The sequence below is a fragment of the Aotus nancymaae genome, unplaced genomic scaffold (genome assembly GCF_030222135.1).
Source record: "Aotus nancymaae isolate 86718 unplaced genomic scaffold, 86718_ANA_hifiasm-v0.15.2.pri h1tg000089l, whole genome shotgun sequence".
NCBI classification, from domain to species: domain Eukaryota; kingdom Metazoa; phylum Chordata; class Mammalia; order Primates; family Aotidae; genus Aotus; species Aotus nancymaae.
In genome coordinates this window covers 15,331,077-15,352,333 of record NW_026988504.1, presented here as the reverse complement: position 1 = coordinate 15,352,333, position 21,257 = coordinate 15,331,077, and the positions used below count along the sequence as shown (strand labels likewise).

Below are 21,257 nucleotides of genomic sequence, written 5' to 3'. Positions count from 1 at the left end.
GCCCTGGTTATTGTTTAAATCCAAAAATGGACTCCTTTTTTTTTTTTTCTTTTGAGACAGAGTCGCACTTTGTCGCCCAGGCTAGAATGCAGTGGTGCAAACTCAGCTCACTGCAACTACCACCTCCCAGGTTCAAGCAATTCTTTTGCCTCAGGCTCCCAAGTAGCTGGGATTACAGGCATGTGCCATCACACCTGCCTAATTTTTATGTTTTTTTAGTAGAGACAGGGTTTTGCCATGTTAGCCAGTCTGGTCTTGAACTCCTGACCTCAGGTGATCCACCCGCCTCATCCTCCGAAGTGCTGGAATTACAGTCGTGAGCCACCACACCCAACCTCCTTTGCTTTTTCTATACTTCTATCATCCTTTGCCATGAGGCAGGGAAAGTAGAATGACAAGCTGGGAAGGGCTGAGTAGAAGAAAATATCAAGTTTAAGACTTCAGAAATACCCAGGTAATGTGCAAAAACATTGCATAGAAAAATCACTAACTACATGAAGTGATAGATTACAAGAGATATTCACCATATATATTTATTTCTATTTCTTGGTTTTTCTACAATGAGCATTTATTTACTTTTTAAAAAACCCCAGCTTTATTGAAGTATAATTTACCTTTGGAGACATTCTTGTTTTGTGTCCAGTTCAATGATTTTTAACAGATTTACAGATTGTACACCATCACCACAATCTGAATTTACATTTATAATCAAAAGAAAATGAGTATTATTTTTAAAATGACTTCTTATTAGAGCAGTAAAAAGGTTGTTGGCAAATTGAATAGAAGGGACAGGGTCAAATTTCAGGTTATTAAGGAAAGACTGGGCAGTCACCAAGGAGCTGAGTAAATATTTCTTGAACTAATAAGGAAATGAAAATGGAGGCAGAGGGTAGAGATTACCTTTCAAGAAATGTGCCTGTGAAGGAGGAAAGGAAGACTGCAGCCTCAAATCTACCTACCATGCTTTTCTTCAAGCATCTGTACCTTTGCACATGTCACTCCTGCCATCTGAAACTTTTCTTGAGGTTAGAAGTTCAATACCAGCCTGGGCAACAAAGTGAGACTCTGTCTCAAAAGAGACACTTGATTTGTATTCATTCCTAGCTGTATAACCGTACACAAGTTTTTTTTATCTGCTATGTCTCCAGTTTCAATGAGGATAATAGTGGCTATTGCAGAGTTTTTGAGAGGTTTACATTGTTTTTGAGAGGTTTACATTTAGCCAATATGTGTTAATAGAGTAAGAGAAAAGTAAACATTATTTTGTTGTTGTTTCTATCATTATCTTTGTCATCATCCTCATCATCATCATTATCATCATTACCCTTTAATACTCAGCTCCTTACGGAAGCCTTCTCTCATGTAGGGTATCTCATATTTTTTCCTTAATAACACCCTGTGCAGATCTGTTTCATGACACTTATTATACAGCATTTTATTTATTCACTCATCTATCTCATCCCTCCCCAACTGCATTAAATCTTTGACTTCTGTAAACATACAGTGCCTAACCCAGAGAAGGTCCTCAAAGTAAATGTTTGCAAAATTAACACAGTGCAGAGGAGTATACCAGGGTTTCAGAAAGGGCTGTGTGTGTGTGTGTGTGTGTGTGTGTGTGTGTGTGTAATAAATAGAGGGATCTTTGAGTTTCCTAATTCTTGAGTCTGAGTAATTTCTATCATTTAAGACATTTATCCATTTTGTTTAAATTATCAAACATTTGTAAATATGATGTTCTTATTTTCTTATCACTCTAGTAATGTCTACAGAATCTGATAGTAATGTCCCCTGTCTCTATTACTGATATCGATAATTCATGTCTTCTTTCTCATATCTATCCATCTAGAAATTTATCAATTTTATTGTTCTTAAAGAGTCAGCTTTTGGTTTCATTAATTTTTCTCTATTGTTTTTATTCATTGATTTTAACTCTTCTATTTCTTTCCTTTGCTTACTTTGTCTTTAACTTGCTATTCTTTTTCAAGTTGCTTCAATTGAAAGCTTATACCACTTATTTTTGAACTTCTTTCTTTGCTAATGAAAGAATTCAGAGGCTAAAAATTTCCTCTAAGTACTGATTTGGCTGCATTCTACAAATATATGCTTCCATTTTCATTCATTACAAAATACGTTCTAATTTCCTTTGTAATTTTTTTTTTTTAGGGACAGGGTCTTGCTGTGTTGCCCAGACTGGAGACCAGTGCCACTATCACAGCTCACTGTAACCTCAAACTCCTGGGCTCAAGCAAACCTCCTACCTCCCAACTCCCAAGTAGCTAGGAATACAGGCATGTATCACCACACCTGGCTAATTTTTAATTTTTTTTTTTTTGGACATGGGGTCTCACTATGTTGCCCAGGCTGGTGTTGAACTTCTAGCCTCAAGCAATTCTCCTGCCTTGGCCTCCCAAAGCACTGGGACTATAGACATGAGCTACCATGCCTCGCTATGATTCTTTCTTTGACTCAAAGATTAGTATATGTGTATCCTAAGATAAATTTTTTTTATGGATTTCTAACTTAATAAATGCTTATGGTCAGAGCATTTCTTCTGTATGAGATCAATCCTTTTTAATTTACTGAAATTTATTTATGGCCCAGAATATGGTCTATCTTGATTAATGATCAAGTTGGTTATTAGTAGTTTTCAAATCATCTGTATCCTCATTAATATGATCTACTTGTCCTATCAATTCCTGTGAAAGGAGTTTTGAATTATCTTCAATTGTCATTTGTGAATTTGCCTGTTTATCCTTTCATTTCTGTCAGGTTTTGTTTCATGTATTTTGCAGCTCTTAAAATTAGGTGCATACATATTTAGGATTGTTATATCATTTTCATGAATTAAATTTTTATAATTATGAAATGCACCTCTGTATCTCTACCAAACCTCTTTGTTCTGCAATCCACTGTTAGATATTTGTATCTACTTTTCTTATGATTACTATTTGCATGGTACATCTTTAGTCAACCTTTTAATCTTAACCTTTTTAAAAAAGATTTTTAAGTGTTTATCTTGAAAGCACCATGTAAACTTTTTGTAAAAACCAGTCTGATAAGCTTTGTCAATTAGTTGGAATTTTTAGGTTACTTATATTTAACATAGTTATCACTATTGTTAGGTTTTAATCTACCATTTTGCAATTTCTTTTCTATTTGTTTCTTCTTTCTCCTCTTTTCCTACCTTTTATTGAATTAATTATTTCTTAGCATTTTATGTCTATTAGCTTACTAGCTATACTTCTTCACTGTTGGTTTTTGTAGTTGTTGATCTAGGTTTTATTATATACATCTTAATTACAGTCTGTCTTCACCTACTGTTGTACCAGATCATATAAAATGTAAGTTTCTTAACAGTATAATTCCATTTCCCCATTCATATTTTATGTTTCTACAAGTATTATAAACCTCACAATAGATTTTGTTGTTATTGCTTTAAACATTCAGTTGTCTTTTAAAGAAATTTTAACGTGAGGGAAAAAAAGTAATTTATATTTACATGCATCTTTTTTTTATGTCCAATACTATTTATTCCCTTGGTTTCATCCAGGTTTTCCATTAGTATCATGTCCCATCTGTCTGAGCAGCTTATTTCAACTGTTTCTGTAGTGCGCATCTACTGGTGACAAATTCTCTCAAATTTTTCTTTAAATTATGTATGCTTTTCACTTGCAGTCTGGAAGGAGAGTTTCACTGGATATGCAATTCTGGATTAACAGATATTTTTTTTTAATTTCAGCACTTTAAAGATTCATTGTATTGCTCTCTGACTTGCATAGTTTCAGATAAGAAATCTTCATTGATTCCTGTCTTTTTAAAGTATGTTTTCTCTGGCTGTTTATAAGATTTTATCTTTATTTCTGTTCTTTGCAATGTTATTATGTTATGTCTTGATTTGGTTTTCTCTGTATTTATCTTGGTTTTTTGTTTGTTTGTTTGATGATCTTTTGGAATTGCTGTCTTAAAGTTTTTTTGTTTTTTTTTAGTTTGGAAAATTTTCAGCGATTCCATCTACAAATATTTTCCCAAACATCTTTCTCTACCTGAGAAACAACTACACGTATGTTAGGTGATGTGATACTATCTCAGAGATAACCTAGATTATTCAGTAAATTTATTCCTTGTCTCTCTGGGAACCATTTGGATATTTAAAGTTATTTTTAGGTTAATTTCCAGTTTCTGCTCCAGCATGTAAGATGCTTGGAAGTTGCCACTCATCCTAACAACAAGTAAAAAGCAGAAAAAAAAAAAACTGAAATATCAATGTTTTTTATGTTTGTTAGAGAAGTAAATTCACAGGGCAAACTGCTGCCCCTAAATTTGGAGAAACAGTTGACTTTTGTGTTTTGTGTAAGATAAGGGTCCAGTTTTATTCTTTTACATGTAGAAGTCTAGTTTCCCCAGCATGATTTATTGAAGAGACTGTCTTTTCCTCATTGTGTTTTCTTGTGCCCTTGCTGAAAATTAGTTGACCATATATATTTGGATTTATTTCTGGGTTCTCTATACTGTTTAACTAGTCTAGGCATCTGTTTTTATATCAGTACCATACAAGTTTGGTTGCCGTAGCTTTGTGATATAATTTTAAATCAGGATTTTTGATGCCTCCAACTTTATTTTTCTCAGAATTGCATTGGCTATTTGGGGTCCTTATGAATTGTAGGATTTATTTCTATTTCTGTGAAGACTGTCATTGGAGTTTTGATAGGGTTTGCACTGAATCTATATATTACTTTGGGAGTAGTATGGACATTTAAAAAATATTAATTATCCCAGTCCATGAGCATGGAATATCTTCTCATTTATTTCTGTCCTCTCCAATTTATTTTATTAATGTTTTATAGTTTTCAGTGTACAGTACAGGTCTTTGTTTGGTTAAATTTATTCCTAGGTATTTTATCTTTTGAAGTGATTGTAAATGAGATTGTTTTATCAATTTCTTTTTTGGCTACATTGTTGTGTATATAGATGTCATAGATTTTTATATGTTGATTTTATATCCTGCAGCTTTACTGAATTAATTTATTAGTTCTAACAGTTTTTTTATATGGAATCTTTGGGATTTTTCACATATAGGATCATGTCATCTGTAAATAGAGGTAATTTTACTTCTTTTTATCTAGCTTGATACCTGTTATTTCTTTTTATTGTCTAATTGTTCTTAATAGCACCTCCAATACTCTGCTAAGTAGAAGTGGTAACAGTGGGCCTCCTTACCTTATACCAGATCTTACAGAAAAAGCTTTCAGTTTCTCACCATTGGTTATGATGTTAGCTATGAGTTTTACTCAAATAGCCTTTATTATGTTTAACTCTCCTCCTATATCTAAACTGTTAAAAGTTTTTATCAGGTCAGACATTGAACTTTATTGAATGCTTTTCTGTCAATTGATAAGATCATGTGGTTTGTTAATATGATATATTACATTGATTGATTTGTGTATATTAAACCAGCCTTGCATGTCAGGGGTAAAATCCACTTAATCATTATGTTGAATTTGGTTTGCTAATATTTTATTGAAGACTTTTGCATGAATGTTCTTCAGAGATGTTGGCCTACAGTTTTCCTGTGTTGCTTTGTCTGTCTTAGGTATCAAGGGTAATTCTGCCTCATAAAATGTGTTAGGAAATAGTGTTGACCCTTGAACAACATAGGTTTGAACTGCGTGGGTCTACTTATCTGCAGATTTTTGTCTGCCTCTGCCACCTGTGAGACAGCAAAACCAACTTCTTTTCCTTCTTCTCAGCCTACACAACATGAAGATGTCAAGGATGAAGACTATATAGTCTATACCTTTAGGATGATCTGCTTCCACTTAATGAATATTAAATATATTTTCTCTTCTACATTATTTTATATTTTCTCTAGCCTACTTTACTGTAAGACTAAAGTATATAATTAATGTAACATATAAAATATATGTTAATTGATTATGTTATTGGTAAGGCTTCCAGTCAACAGTTGGCTATTAATAGTTAAGTTTTAGAGTAATCAAATGTTACATGCAGATTTTTGACTGCATTTGGGGGGTGGTCAACACCACTAACCCCCATGTTGTTCAAGGGTCAACTGTAGTATCCAGCTCTATTTTTTTTTTTTTTGGAAGTGTTTAAGAAGTATTGGTATTAATTCTTCTTTGAAAGTTTGATAGAATTCAGCCATGAAGCCATCTGGTCTTGGGCTTTTCTTTCTTGGGAGATTTAAAATTACTGCTTCAATATCTTCAGTGGCCTGTTCAAGCTATTTCTTTCTGATTCAACCTTCTTCAGTTATATTTTCCGAGGAATTAATCTATTTACCCTACATTACCAACTATGTTGATACATAATTGTTAATAATGCTTCCTTATGATCTATTTCATTTCTGAAAACATCTGTTGTAATGTCTCCACTTTCATATCTGAATTTATATATTTGAATCTTTCTTTTTTTTAGCTAGTGTAACCTAAGTGTTTATCAATTTTGTTCATTTTTTTCAAAAACCAACTCTTAGTTTTATTGTTTTTTCCTATGGTTTTCCTATTCTTTATTTGATTTCTTTCTTTACTGATATTTATTATTTCCTTCCTTCTGCTAACTTTGCGTTTAATTTGTTCTTTTTCTAATTCTGTGAGGCATAATGTTAGGCTGTTTGAGATCTTTCTTTTTTCTTAATGTACACATTTAATGGTATAAACTTTCCTCTTATGGGAAGTATATGCTTTGGGGCATCCCATAGGTTTTGGTATGTTGTGTTTTCATTATCATTTGTCTCAAGATAGTTTTTAATTTTTCTTTTGATTTCTTCTTTGATCCATTGATTGTTCAGAGCCAGTTGTTTAATTTCCACATATTTGTGAATTTTCCAAAATTAATTTTGTTATTGATGTCTAGTTTTATACCATTATGTCCAGAAATAATACTTGAAATGATTTTAATCTTAAATTTTTTAAGACTTGTTTTGTGGCCTATCATATAGTCTATACTGGAGAATGTTCCATGTACACTAGAGGAGAATGTGTATTTTGGTGCTTTTGGATAGAAAGTTATATATGGCCCATTTTGTCTAAAGCACAATTCAGTTTCAGTATTTCCCTTTTAATTTTCTGTCTGGTTGATCTGTCTGTTGTTGATGAGGGGTATTAAAGTCCCCACTGTTATTGTATTGTTATCTATTTCTCCTTTCATGACAATTAATATTTGCTTTGTATATTTAGGTGCTGTAATGTTGAGCGCTTATATATTTACACTTGCTATGTCCTCTTGATGAATGTCCTCTTTATCATTAGTGACCTTCTTTGTCTCTTACGAAAGTTTTTGACTTGATGTCTGTTTTATCTAAATATAGCCACTCCTGTTCTCTCTTTTCTTTACTGTTTGCATGGAATATCTGCTTCCATCCCTTCACTTTCAGCCCATGTATATCCTTAAGGCTAATGTGGGTCTCTCATAGGAAGAATATAATTGGATCTTGATTTTTTATTAATTAAACTACTCTGTACCTTTGAATTGGAAAATTTAATCCATTTATAATTATTGACATTTAAGGACTTACTACTGCTGTGTTGTTTATTGTCTTCTGGTTGTTTTGTGTATCTTTGTTCCTTTTCTCCTCTCTTATTTGCCTTCATGATTTGGTGATTTTCTATAGTGCTAAGTTTTTATTCTTTTTCCTTTATTGTTTGTGTATCTGCTATAGTGTTTTGCTTTGTGGTTACCATGAGGCTTATATAAAATATCTTATAGTTATACAATAATTGACTATTTTACATGGATAGCAACTTAATTTCAGCCACGTATAAAAACTCTAAACATTTACCCTCCACCCTACTTGATCTAGTCTGCTGTTGAAGCTCTCTATTATATTTTTAAATTTCATTCATTGAATTCTTTAGGTCCGAGATTTCTGTTTGGTTGTTTGTTATGATATCTATATCTGTTGACATTCAGATCATAAACTGGTTGACTGATATCATCAAATTTTCTCTATATATTGTCTTATATTTTTCTGAGTATACCAATGAAAACTTAAAGGGACAGATTCTCCTTGAAGACCTTCTCCCTTTTCTTTGGCCCCATATTTTATGTTGCTTTATCTTTGAAATTTTGCATGAAAAGGAAATTAATGGGTTCAAATGAAATTGTTCTTTAGAGCATGAGTACTTGTTCCCATGGACAAATCTTTTTCTTCCCTTGCTCTTCCTGGCCTGAAACACGGGAAGCCAGAGTCAGAAGTTACCTTCCTTTCCCTGTGATGGCTTGAAATTTTTTCTGCATTGTATTATGCCTGAAATCCAATAGTCTTCCTCCATTGGAAAATATTGTTATACCAAATAATTCTAGATGAGTAACAAAGATCTTTCTAGACCCTCATTTTATGTTTTTTCTTAACTATTATATTATGATCATAACACAAATTGTAATATTACTAATTTTTGGACATTCCAAAAGGCCAAGAAGTAAAAGATGTTAGAAAGCAATAACTGAATCAAGATGCCCCACAGAGATTCTGATTTAATTGTTATGATTTAATTGGCTTGGAGTAGATTTCGGGCATTGATATATTTAACAACTCTCCCCAGTGTTGAGAAATTTAGAGAGGTGAGAAGTAGATATATTAAATTACAGAATCTCACTGAGTTTTGGTAGTCTGATAATACAGTTTGCTTCGCTTTTCTTAAATTTGCACTGAGCTGGGATTTGAAGCATATTGTGCTCTTTTGAATGTTGAAGTTGCACCATTATGGTTGCAGCATAACCTATGAATTTGGGGAGGGCACAATTCCCTCAATGACATATCCCTCACCTTAACTCAAGGACATATCTCTAGGAAAGCTCTGGCATCATGTTTCCCCCCACCTTACCTCTCTACTCCTAGATTTTCCTATCAGCCTACAAACAGGATATTCATTTCCCCATCTTACCAAAAAACAAAACAAATCACCTCTCTATTTACTCACTTCTCCTGCAGCTTCCATCCCATTTCTTACCCTTCCTTTATAAGAAAACTCCAAACAAATTGTTTGTGTTCTACTCCAATGGCCCTCCTCTGTGAACTTCTTTTAATCCAGCTTTCATGTCTCCCACTACAACAAATTTCTTTTATCCTTATCACCAGTGACCTCCATGTTGCCAAACTGATGTTATCAATTCTCAGTCCTCACTTTCTGTGGCCTCTCCATAGCATTTGATACCACTGAGTAGTCCTTGAAGTACTTTCTTCACTTGGCTTGGGATTCCATGTTATCCTAATTTTTTTTTTTTTTTTTGGAGACCGGGTCTCGTTCTGTCACCCAGGCTGGAGTGCAATGGCGCAATCTCGGCTCACTGCAACCTCCGCCTTCTGGGTTCAAGCAATTCTCCTGCTTCAGCCTCCCAAGTAGCTGGGATTATAGGCGCCTGCCATCATGCCCAGCTGAATTTTGTATTTTTGGTAGAGACAGGGTTTCACCATGTTGGTCAGGCTGGTCTTGAGCTCCTGACCTCAGGTGATCCACCCCCCTCGGCCTCCCAAAGTGATGGGATTACAGGCATGAGCCACCATGCCCGACCTATCCTGATTTCTTGACTCTGACTATTACTTCTGCCTGTTTCCTCCTCATGTCCCAGCCTCCTAACATTTGCAGGCCCAGGGCTGAGTATAGTTGGACCTCTGCTTTTTTATGTGTGTACCCTTGGGATCTCATCCAGTGTATACTGGATGTCTTGGGATCTCATCCAGTAGTATGGTTTTATACAACCTGTATAAATTGCTGATTTCTGAATTCATAGTTTTAACCTAGACCTTAAATCATAAACTCAAGACTTGAATGCACAAATACTCACTTCAACACTGCACGTTTAATAGGCATCTCCAAGTTTAATAAGTCCAAAACTGATCTCTTGATCTTCCCTGCAAAAACCGATTTCATCTATAGTTTTCCCGTATTAGGTAATGACAGCCTCATTCGTCTAGTTGCTTAGGACAAAAATCTTGAAGTCATCCTTGACTCATCTCTTTCTGTTATACAGTATGTCCAGTTGGTTCTACTTTCACATTTTTCTCTGAATCTGACCCCTTCTCACCACCTCCTCAATTGCTATCCTAGATTATTTGCAGTAGCCTCCTACCTGGCTTATTTGCTTCATTCTTGCCCCAAACAAAAGCTGGAGTGGCCTTGTTGATCATTTGCCGCTGTTGGATCATGTATTTCTTATACACTGAAGTGGTCTGGGTTTGTGTCCCTGCCCAAATCTCAGGTCAAATTGCAATCCCCAATGCTGCACATGGGGCCAGGTGGGACGTGGTAGGATCATGGGGGCAGATGTCCCTTTTGGTGCTGTTCTTATGATAGTGAGTGAGTTGTCATGCCATCTGGTTGTTTGAAAGTATGTAGTACCTCCCACCTCTCTTTCTCCTCCTCTGGCCATATGAAGATACGCATGTTTCCCCTTAACCTTCCACCAGGATTGTAAGTTACCTGAGTCCTCCCCAGCCATGCTTCCTGGATAGCCTGCAGAACCATGAGCCAATTAAACGTCTTTTCTTTATAAATTACCCAGACTCAGGCATTCACTTTTTAGTATTTTTTTTTCTTTTTCAACTTTTAATTTGTGAGGTGCATGTGCAGGATGTGCAGGTTTGTTACATAGCAAACATGTGTTATGGTGGTTTGCTGCACAGATCAACCTACCACCTAGGAATTAAGCCTAGCATGCATTAGCTGTTCTTCCTGATGCTCCCCCAAGCCCCTGACAAGCCCCACTGTGTGTTGGTCCTGCCCCCATGTGTCCATGTGTTCTCGTTGTTCAGCTCCCACTTACAAGGGAGAACGTGCAGTGTTTGGTTTATAGCAGTACAGGAGTGGACTAATACAAACCCCTTCAGTGACTATCTGTTTCACTCACCTTAAAAGCCAAATTCCTTACAATTAAGTACGACACCGTGTAGTATCTGGCTCCTGGTTCTCTCACAGCCATGTGTTGTCTAAGGAGCCAGTGTTTCACTGATTGTACTGATCTAACCACACTGGCCCCTACCCTGTATCTTTCTTTCTTTTTTTTCTTTTTTTTTTTGCCATGAGGCTTGCTGCATTGCCCAAGCTGGCGGAATGCAGTGGTGCAATCTCGGCTCACTGCAACCTTCGCCTCCCCATTCAAGTGAATCTCTTGCTTCAGCCTCTCAAGTAGCTGGGATTACAGGCATGCACCACCACACCTGGCTAATTTTTGTACTTTTTATAGAGACAGGGTTTCACCATTTTAACCAGGCTGGTCTTTAACTTCTGGCCTCAAGTAATCTGCCTGCCTCAGCCTCCCAAAATGCTGGATTATAGGCGTAAGCCACTGCGCTCGGCCTCTACACTGTGTCTTCAACATGCCATGTGTGCCTCTGCCTCAGGGCCTTTGCACTGGTTCTTCCTTCTGCCTAGAATGCTCTTTCCCTAGAGGTTATCCTCATCTCCAACAGGTTTTTATTCATATCTCACCCTCTTAGGGAAGCCATGTGTTACTTCAGTATTTTTTTTTTTTGAGACGGAGTTTTGCTCTTGTTTCCCAGACTGGAGTGCAATGGCACCATCTCAGCTCACTGCAACCTCCGCCTTCCGGGTTCAAGCAATTCTCCTGTCTCAGCCACCTGAGTAGCTAGAATTACAGGCGCCCGCTACTATGCCTGGCTAATTTTTCGTATTTTTGGTAGAGATGGAGTTTTACTATGTTGGCCAGGCTGGTCTCGAACTCCTGACCTCAGGTGATCCACCCACCTCGGCCTCCCAAAGTGTTGGGATTGCAGACATGAGCCATCGCACCCGGCCAGTGTTTTTAAAATCATAAAGTACCCCCTAACTTTTATCACTTCCTCCCTCTTTCCTGATGGATATTTCTTCATAGCACTTGCACCATATTACTTTTCAAAGTTGCTTTGTTTACTTTCTAGATGTTTCATAAAAATAGAGAGGGATTCTTGGCTGTTTTGTTCATTGCTATTGTCCAGCTGCCTAGAGTGGATGAATGAATTGGATATTTAGTTATAAGGGAGCTTCATTGGGTTTGTGAGATTTGGGGGCTGGTCATAAGTTCATGAAGAGTAGCTGCCACCAAGACACAGGCTTTCCTGCACTACCATCTGTGACTCTAGCATTTCCAAGGAAAAGTAACCTCATCTTTATGATACTAGAATTAATTAATTAATTACTAGTGGGTAAATACTTTTAAAGCACTTAGAACAGTGCCTGGAACATGGTATGAGCTCTATAAGTGTTTAGTTTAAAGTCAACAAATACTTTATTAAGCATTTTGTGACCAAAAAAAAAATAGTGACAGAATGTGAGCAAAGACAAATAAACCTCAGGAGGTTCAGAGTAGCCCTAATTCTTATGGAGAGTGGCTTTAATCATAATAGAGCTGGAGTCGAGTCTGTTGACTTAATAGAAAAACAGCAGTAGTCACATGCCCTCTCTACTCTGGAAAAAACAAAACTACCCTGTGTACTCGATGGGATTATAGATACAAAGAGATTTATGGAATAAACTCTAAAGAATTGGTTTTTAACTTAAGACCATTAAAAAAATAGTATGAAAAGAAAACTTCAGAGGTATTGACTGGGGCTATAGAAGAGGAAAAGGGCTTGCACGGCCTCCACTCATTCATTAGATGAACAATTATGCCCCAAACGCTATGTTAGGGGCTAGGAGCTACCTTCTAGGATCTCATAAGCTAGTGGGAGAGAGACAGGTTAACCAACAATGACCAATTCAGCCTTAGTACTACTGTAGAGGTGAGCCTGGAGTGGGCTGTGAGGATGGGATTGCTTCCTCATCCTATTTGTGATATGAAAATAAACAAATCATTTGCTTCCAATTAAAGGCAGCAGATAGAACTCACCTGTTTTTATCTCCACTCCCTGAGGAAATGAAAGTAATGAAATTGAAAAAGGCATGAACCAGTGGTTTTTAACCTTGGCTGAATATTTGAAATAACAGCAGAGATTTTTAAAAATTCTAGTGCCCTGCCTATAGCCCAGATGAATTAAATCAGAACCTCTGCAGATGGGACTTAGGCATCAAGATTTTAGACTATAATTTTTTTTTTCAAAGAAAATAAGAGACAACATATAAGAAATCAATAGCATTGAGAATTTGAAAAAGGCTGGGCCTGAAAGGGACTTAGCAGAACTAAGAATCCTAAAAACCGAACAGTTTCTGTGGGGAGAGGGGCTTGAAGGATGCCAGTTAGAAGCACCAGGATCTTTCCTGTGGTAGAACTTTGGGAAGGTTCAGAAATTAGAGAGACTGGGTATGGGGAAGAGTGAAGAACTGGAAGATTGGTTGAAAGTCTGTTTTTGGAACAGATGCCCCAGATTTTATCTTAAGCCTTCCCCCATCCCTACCCTTGGTTTGCTCTCTGGAGAGATGGAATGAGAAAGGGGCTCAGGTACAGTTGAGGGGAAATGTGAGGCTGGCCTTGCGCAAGAGTCACTCTCCTGAACACTTCAACGCCCTTCTGAAAACACTGGCCACCTGATTTGTGCTGCCTGGCAGGAAACTGGAGGATGCAGCTCTGGGCAAACTGGTCCAAGAGGGAAATCCAGTCAGATGCTGACATGAGAGAGTCCAGGCTCCTTTGTAATACACCCTGGAGGCCTCATTTTGAATAAAAAAGGACACCAAAGATCACCAGACATTTGAGGAAAGTATCTAAAGACAAAAACAGACAAGTGAAAGTAAATAAATAACGGGAACTCACAAAAAAAAGAAAAGAAAAGAAAAGAAAAGAAACCACATACTACTAAGCAGAAAAAAAAATAAAATATGTGTGTAGATAGATAGTTACAGGTAGATGATGGATGGATGGATAGAAGAATAGGTAGGTAGGTAGGTAGGTAGATAGATAGATAGAGATAGCTGTCAGGACTGTACTGCAAGACATGATGTGATGCTCTGCCTGATGGAGCATGTGTGCTCTGCAGCCAAAGTGTGCGTTTGTGTTCTGGCTTCATCACTTCTTAGCTGTGTGATGCTGGGCAAGTTACTTATCCCCCTAACCACCTAAGAAATAGATGCTCTAACCACCTAAGAATAGAATCTTCCTATTCTTGTGGAACTATATCATATTTTTATGGGTATAAAATTAAACAATATGGTTTTAATATTTCAGCCATTAAAAAACAAGAAAAATTAGGCATTTTTAACCATCTGCCTTAGTTTCCTCATCTGTAAAAAGAGGGATGATGATGATGCTGTTCAGAGAACAAAAAGGAGCTGTTGGAAATTATGAATATGATGGCAGAATATAAAGTTTTAGGTAAAAGTTGAGGAAATTCTGAAAATAATCAAAAAGACAAAGAAATGGGAACATAGAAACAATAAGAAAAAGAGATATTAAACCTGAGAGGTACAAAATCAGAGTTGCAGGGAGGGACATACACAGGGAGAGAGTCAGACAGACAGACAGACAGGCAGACAGACAGAGAGACAAGAGGAAATCATGAGAGTAATGACCAACCTTTCCCAGTAGTGAAGGACACAAATTTAGACTGAAAGAGCCTCTGTAGTGCCTGCAGGATTGTTGGGAAAAAGACCCAGTCTAGGACACATTACTGTGACATTTTTAAACACTGATGATGAAATAAAGATTCCAAAATTTTCCAAAGAGCAGAAAGCAGATCACAAAAAAAGAATTGGCACTTGACTGGCAGAGGGGATAACCAAGCTCTAAGCAATGTGGACTGATTCTAGAAAGGCCACCATATTTCCAGGACATAAGACTTGTTTGATTTAGACATATTTGTCACTGTAAAAATTAGCTCTTATGCATTTGGCAGAGTCAGGGCTCAAGTCTTTGCCCAGTGAGTCTCAAAATCCCATATCTCCTTTGCCTGGGAGCATCTATTTCTTTTATTTTTCAATTAAGGTGGAAAATTATTAAATGTACCTTCCTTTCCTCTTCCTCCACGTCCGTCTTCCTTTTCCTTGCACCTCTTGATTCTTCTCCCTTTCCCTTACTTTACCTTCTGACCTTCATACTTTTGCTGTGTCTATTTCTGTCTCTCTTTCTCCCTTTCTCTTTCTATCCACAGAAGTCTTATGTTTGTCTAATAATTGGCAGAAGAGATCTTTTTTTTTTTTTTTTTTTTGCTTTTTATGTGATGAATAGTTGGCGTAACATCAAAGACAAGCCCTGTGGTTTTCTGACTGCCCCAGAAGGGCGGTGCAACTGGCAGGCATCCCAGCTGCCTGGTGATAGGCATGTGAAGAGATACCAAGCTCACAGGTCACTGTGTATGTGTTCATGTACGTGTGTGTTTCAGGCCAACAGCAGGCTGAAGCAGACTGAGAAGGAATACACTCAGAAGCTTGCCAGATCTTCACAGGTAAGCAACATGAAAAGAAACAAAACAAGGTAAAACCCAAAACAAAAATGGAACCTACACATAAAAGCCTTTGTACTTTCTTTCTTTCCTTTTTTTTTTTTTTTTTTTTGCTGGCAACAAAGACTTTTATTCTTTTTTTTTCTTTTTCTTTTTAATATATATTTTATTGTGTTTTAAGTTTTGGGGTACATGTAAAGAACATGCAAGATTGTTGCATAGGTACATACATGGCAATGTGGTTTGCTGCCTTCCTCCCCATCACCTATATCTGGCATTTCTCCCCATGTTATCCCTCCCCAACAAAAGCCTTTGTACTTTCAAGTTAAACTTCATTCTTTTAAGTTTTTTTTTTTTTTTGTGGAATTGCATCATATTTTTCTGGGTATATGAATAAACAGAATGTGGTTTTAATATTTTAGTCATTAAAAGTCAAGAAAAATTAGGCATATTTAACCATTTGAAACAACACACACACACACACACACACACACACACACACACTCTCAGATGTTGAAAAACCAGCATGTACACTTGAACAAGCCCAGGCTGAAGCATACTTCACAAGGACAGAAGATATATACCTGCATTTGTGATGTAAGCAGTTTGGTACTAGCTGTGCTTTTTTTGTAATATCCCATTTTGCTGTACCTAAAGGCTGCCTCAAACAAAATTCAAAACGACAAATAATTCTAGGCTACATCTGCAGCTCAACTGTTGACTCTTTTGGGGAAAAAAGAATTCTAAGTCCCTATGTCCACAACTTGCTATTTGTACTTACTATTGTGGTTTTAGTATAAGAAAGGCCAATAATTGAATGCCTGTCCCTACTTGAAACATGATGCTCAGAGTACTTTTTCAGCATAAGTTTTTACAGTGATATCCAGTAGTATCATTTAAGGAACTCCAAGTATTCCTTAGTTGTACAAGTGATTCTAGGGCAAGTAAATGCTACTTATTTTCACTTTGTAGGTAGGTAAATCCATTTGGTTTTGTAAGCATCATATCTAATGATTGGTAAAATCAGCTTGTCTTCATATATATATATACACACACACATACACAGTGGTATTTGGTAGTAAACTGGAATTTGTGTACCATACTACCACATAATGCCACATAATAGTAGTAACAACAAAACAATAATAATATCTAATGTTTGTGGGGCACTCACCATGTTGACTCATTCAGTCTTTCACAATAATTCTGGGATTAGGAACTATTATTGGTGCCATTTTTCCATTTGAGAAAACTGAGATTCAGAGCGATAAGAGATCACATAAGTTGGCAGGTGACTAAGCCAGCACCCAGTCTGGCTCTGACTTCAAAGTGAAAGTTCTTAATCTTAACACTACCAACCTGGCCCACATTTTTAATCTCTTCCATTTTTAATATGGCAGAACTTTGGTGATAATTATAAAATGTCTTTTTTTTTTTTTTTTTTTTTTGAGACGGAGTTTCGCTCTTGTAGCCCAGGCTGGTACAGTGGTGCAGTGGTGCAGTCCGGATGCACTACAACCTCCACCTCCAGGTTGGTTTCAAGTGATTCTCCTGTCTCAGCCTCCTAAGTAGCTGGAATTACAAGCACCTGCCACCATGCCTGGCTAATTTTTTGTATTTTTAGTAGAGTCAGGGTTTCACCATGTTTGTCAGGCTGGTCTCGAACTCCTGACCTCAGATGATCCACCCACCTTAGCCTCCCAAAGTGCTGGGATTACAGGCATGAACCACCACGCCCAGCCTAAAATTTCCATTCTACTAATTCACATCCCATTAGAAAAGCAAAAAGTCTTTGTCCAAATGAAGAGTCATATGTGTTTATGTAAGAAATGATAATTATGTCTTGATTGCCACTATTCCAGCCCTTCCTTGAGAAAGGAACATGGAGAAATATCCTTTTAATCCACTGAAAAAGATTCTTCCGATAAATATATATATATATATATATATAGGCCAAAAGTTAAAGTTTAAATTAAAACATTAAAAATCCCCAGTTGGCATATCATAATATTCTGCTTATTTTGCTTTATGTTAAATGTGGGAAGCAGACCGAGAGTGAGATACAAGATAGCTAATAAAAATGCCTAAATAATGAGTGTAAACAGGAGTATTTATCTAAAGGAATGTATGAAGAAGCCTGATTAGTTGATATTAAAGCAAATTAAACATAAGTGAAAGCAGAAGAAAGCCTGAGCTCTGGAGTCCAACACCTCGGGATTTGAATACCAGCCCTACCACTTCCGTGACCTTGAGCAAGTTACCTGCCCTCTTTGGAATTCAGTTTCCTCATTTGTCAAGTGGAGGAGCAGTACTAACCTCATAGGATGGTTTTAACTATTAAGTAAAACAATGCCAAAAATGTGTTCAGCATAGTGCCTAGCACACACTAAAGCACCTAATGACTGTGAGTTATTATAGTCTCAGCACCAAAATTGCCATAGAGAAAGAGGAAGGGAGGGAGAGAAGAATGAAAAAAGGTTTGGAAGGTGGGACAGATTATTGCTTCAGACACCATGTTTTTGGGTGTTCACAAGTTGATAAAATCTCCCTGAAAAGTTTGGAGAGGCATAGAGTTGCTGTTTTCCCAAGAAAAGACTTGAAGGAGGAGAAGGAAGAACCAACTAGTAACAACTGTCATTTCATTAATTGAGGGACAGTGCAACACCAAAAAACCTTAGAAAGGGTGTAATGGAATAAAAGACAGTCCATCCTTCTCATAAAAGTTAGGATGAGAACCTTACATTGATAATGTTTTGTTTGCCCACCCCTAAATATTTATATATGTGAACTGGCATTTGAGAAACCTTAGTCTGCAATGCCAGTCAGTTCAGAGAAGCATGTCCGATTATTTTTAAATGAGCATTATGAAACAGGACTGTGGATTGATCTCTTCATATTTAAGTGATAGTTTGTTGGAATCTCTAACTTATATCTCATTAAGCTGATGAAGAACACTAAAAGCCAAATTGCTTAACTCTGTCGGGTTTTTAAAAAGCCCTCTCTAAAAAAAAGAAAATGAATGCATTAGTAATGAATGTGTTGGTACCCCCAGAGAACATCAGATTAAATTTGGAAAATATTTTAAAGATTTTCCTCCTTTAGAGGAAGCTACTTACTTTTCATGATTTTATCAAGCCTTTAGGACCTAATAGACCATGTACGCTGACCCCTGGGCACACCTGAGAACTGTGCCCCTTTCTGAGATCTGCCGCGCTCACCCTCACCACCACCGCAGTGTTGGCATCATCTCTGGGCACACCCCCAAATATCATTTCCATCAGAATCACATTTTTTAAATCTTAACAAAAGAATGGAGACGATGCAAACACCTCAGTGGTGAATACTGAAGTTTACTCCACTTAAAACATTGAAATAGTAAGTTATTATATATTAACCTTGTCTCTTCAATATTAATATGGTTTTCCCCACTCAACCTAGTCATCTAGTGGCCATTTTTCAAGGAAAGATGCTGCCATTTTGTCAGAATGTCCATACTTAGAAACATGGGCAGGACTGATGTTGGGATTCCAGTCGAGCTACCTGCTGCCAAGGGACTGGTGTCTCCTACCACTGCCCCACACTTACTACCCAACACCTGATGCATATCAGTACCTGGTAATATTCCACGTGACCCTGTGCCCATCTTTATGCCAGCCTCCTGGGGGCCAACCCAAAATGCACAGGGCATCCACTTATTTTATGAGGAGCTTCAGTGTTCACCTAACTTTCCTAAGCCTTCCTAAGTTTGTCTTCTCTATTCTATTATATTTTAAAGAAGAGTTCTATAAAACTCTCAAACTGTACTACAATCTGAAAAACAACAGAATGAGCTGAAGATGAAATTCTAACCCTTATTTAGGATCCTGCTTTTTTTTTTTTTTTTTTTTGAGACGGAGTTTCGCTCTTGCTACCCAGGCTGGAGTGCAATGGCGCGATCTCGGCTCACCGCAACCTCTGCCTCCTGGGTTCAGGCAATTCTCCTGCCTCAGCCTCCTGAGTAGCTCGGATTACAGGCACGCGCCACCACGCCCAGCTAATTTTTTGTATTTTTAGTAGAGATGGGGTTTCACCATGTTGACCAGGATGGTCTCGATCTCTTGACCTCGTGATCCACCCGCCTCGGCCTCCCAAAGTGCTGGGATTACAGGCGTGAGCCACTGCGCCCGGCCCCTTGCTTTTTTTTTTTAAGACCACTAACATTTTCCCAAAGTGTTAATTGCTTAACAATTATTATTAACTATTATGACTTTCATGGGTTCCTTGCTTACAGCATCAGCTCAAAATAGCTCTCCTTTTGTTTCCCAAAATATAATTTTTAATAGCCATATGAAAATGCTCTAATCCACTTCTTTGTTTGAAGCTAATGCAGTATAAACATTTTAGTTGAGTGGTAGCATTTTATTCTATGGTTTTTAATTATGATTCAATCAAAACTGGAGAGTTTTGATTATGATTATATATATTAGCTTTCATTTTTTCTTAGAAATTTTAACATTATTATTCTACAGGAAGGGTAGATTATCTGAATACAATTTGCCAGGTGATGGTTTTTTATTGCTTACCGTGATTATAGTTCTACTACTTAAACAGTGCCAGTTATTATATACCCTGAGCTAAGAAGAAAGTGGTCCATTTTTCTTATACTCTAGGTCTACAACCTGGAGAGTTTTGTTCCTTACCTGAAGCATGTTAATCTGATTATTATGATTATTTCTCAATCTTAAAGTATTAAATCTTGTTTTTAAAATTATCCTTATTTTAGTTATTGCTCTATAGCCGTATCATCTGTGAGTCTGTTCAAGCAAATAATTTATCTATTTATCTAGCCAAGTTGTTTCACCTGAAGTGTTTTAACATTCTCCCCCTTATATCGCCTTCCTAAGTTTTAAAAATAGCTTTCCAAAAATAATCTCAGTATTTCCCCCAAAGGAATCTCTCCTTGTTCCCCCAAAGAATGTAATGTTTTATTTTCCACATAAAAGCAAGCATGTCCTTCTTAGAACATCCTGGACTTATAGTCCCTTCCAAAACCTGCAGTTTTTTCTTTTTGAGATGGAGTTTCACTCTTGTTGCCCAGGCTGGAGTGAAATGGTGCAATCTTGGCTCACTGCAGCCTCTACTTCCCGAGTTCAAGTGGTTCTCCAGCCTCAGCCTCCCGAGTAGCTGGGATCACAAGCGTGCATCACTATGCCCAGCTAATTTTTTGCATTTTTAGTAGAGATGGGGTTTCGCCATGTTGGCCAGGCTGATACTGAACTCCTGGCTTCAGGTGATCTACCCACCTCAAAACATGAATTTATTTTGTCCTAAATCTTCTGAAAATGAGAAATGTCCCTGTTCCATGCCCTTTGATCATTTGAAGTATCCCAGAATATTTTTTATCTTTATTCTTTGGTCAGTTACAAGCTAGTCTCAATCTTAGTACTTTTTAAAGAAAAAATTACTTTGTACTTTAAAAATACATCACATGACTGCAGTTGTGGATATATGAATCTATACCTGTGTTAAAACTGTGCAGAACTAAACACACGCACACACCCTCTCTCTCGCACTCTCTCTCTTGCCCTCTTTCTCTCTCCAGAATTAAACCCACTCTACAAAGTTGTAGTTTACTCAGCTTAAAACATTGAAATAGTAAGTTGTTTTTTGCTGTTTGGCCCCATGTTCTCATAAAAGATCAATCTTCAATTTTATATTAGGCCAGGGAAATCTGGCTCTTTTTATCCCTGGCTCCTCTGGCTCTGTGACTGTGAGTTCATTGTTCTGTGCATCAATTTTTGACATTTACTATGAGAATTTAACCTTTCCTGTTTCACGGAAGTGCTTTTTACTGTGAGAATTTACTCATTTACTATGAGAATTAATTGAATTGTTGTCAGAATGGAAACAATATTTAATCACAATTCAGAAAATGGATGAAAACATCTTC

The 21,257-nt window shown here is 37.0% G+C and overlaps 1 protein-coding gene across 11 annotated transcripts in view; it reads left to right on the top strand.

The window, feature by feature from the left end:
- CEP112 (centrosomal protein 112) overlaps nucleotides 1-21,257 on the top strand; it is a 664,691-nt gene that overhangs the window by 446,214 nt on the left and 197,220 nt on the right. For 10 of the 11 annotated variants that reach the window (XM_064369449.1, XM_064369448.1, XM_064369450.1 and 7 more), the window contains one exon: nucleotides 15,269-15,331. The exons of the other annotated variant lie outside the window; for it this stretch is intronic. In XM_064369449.1, the coding sequence (XP_064225519.1) occupies nucleotides 15,269-15,331 (63 nt within the window). The remainder of the gene's footprint in view (nucleotides 1-15,268; nucleotides 15,332-21,257) is intronic. 11 annotated transcript variants of the gene reach the window in all.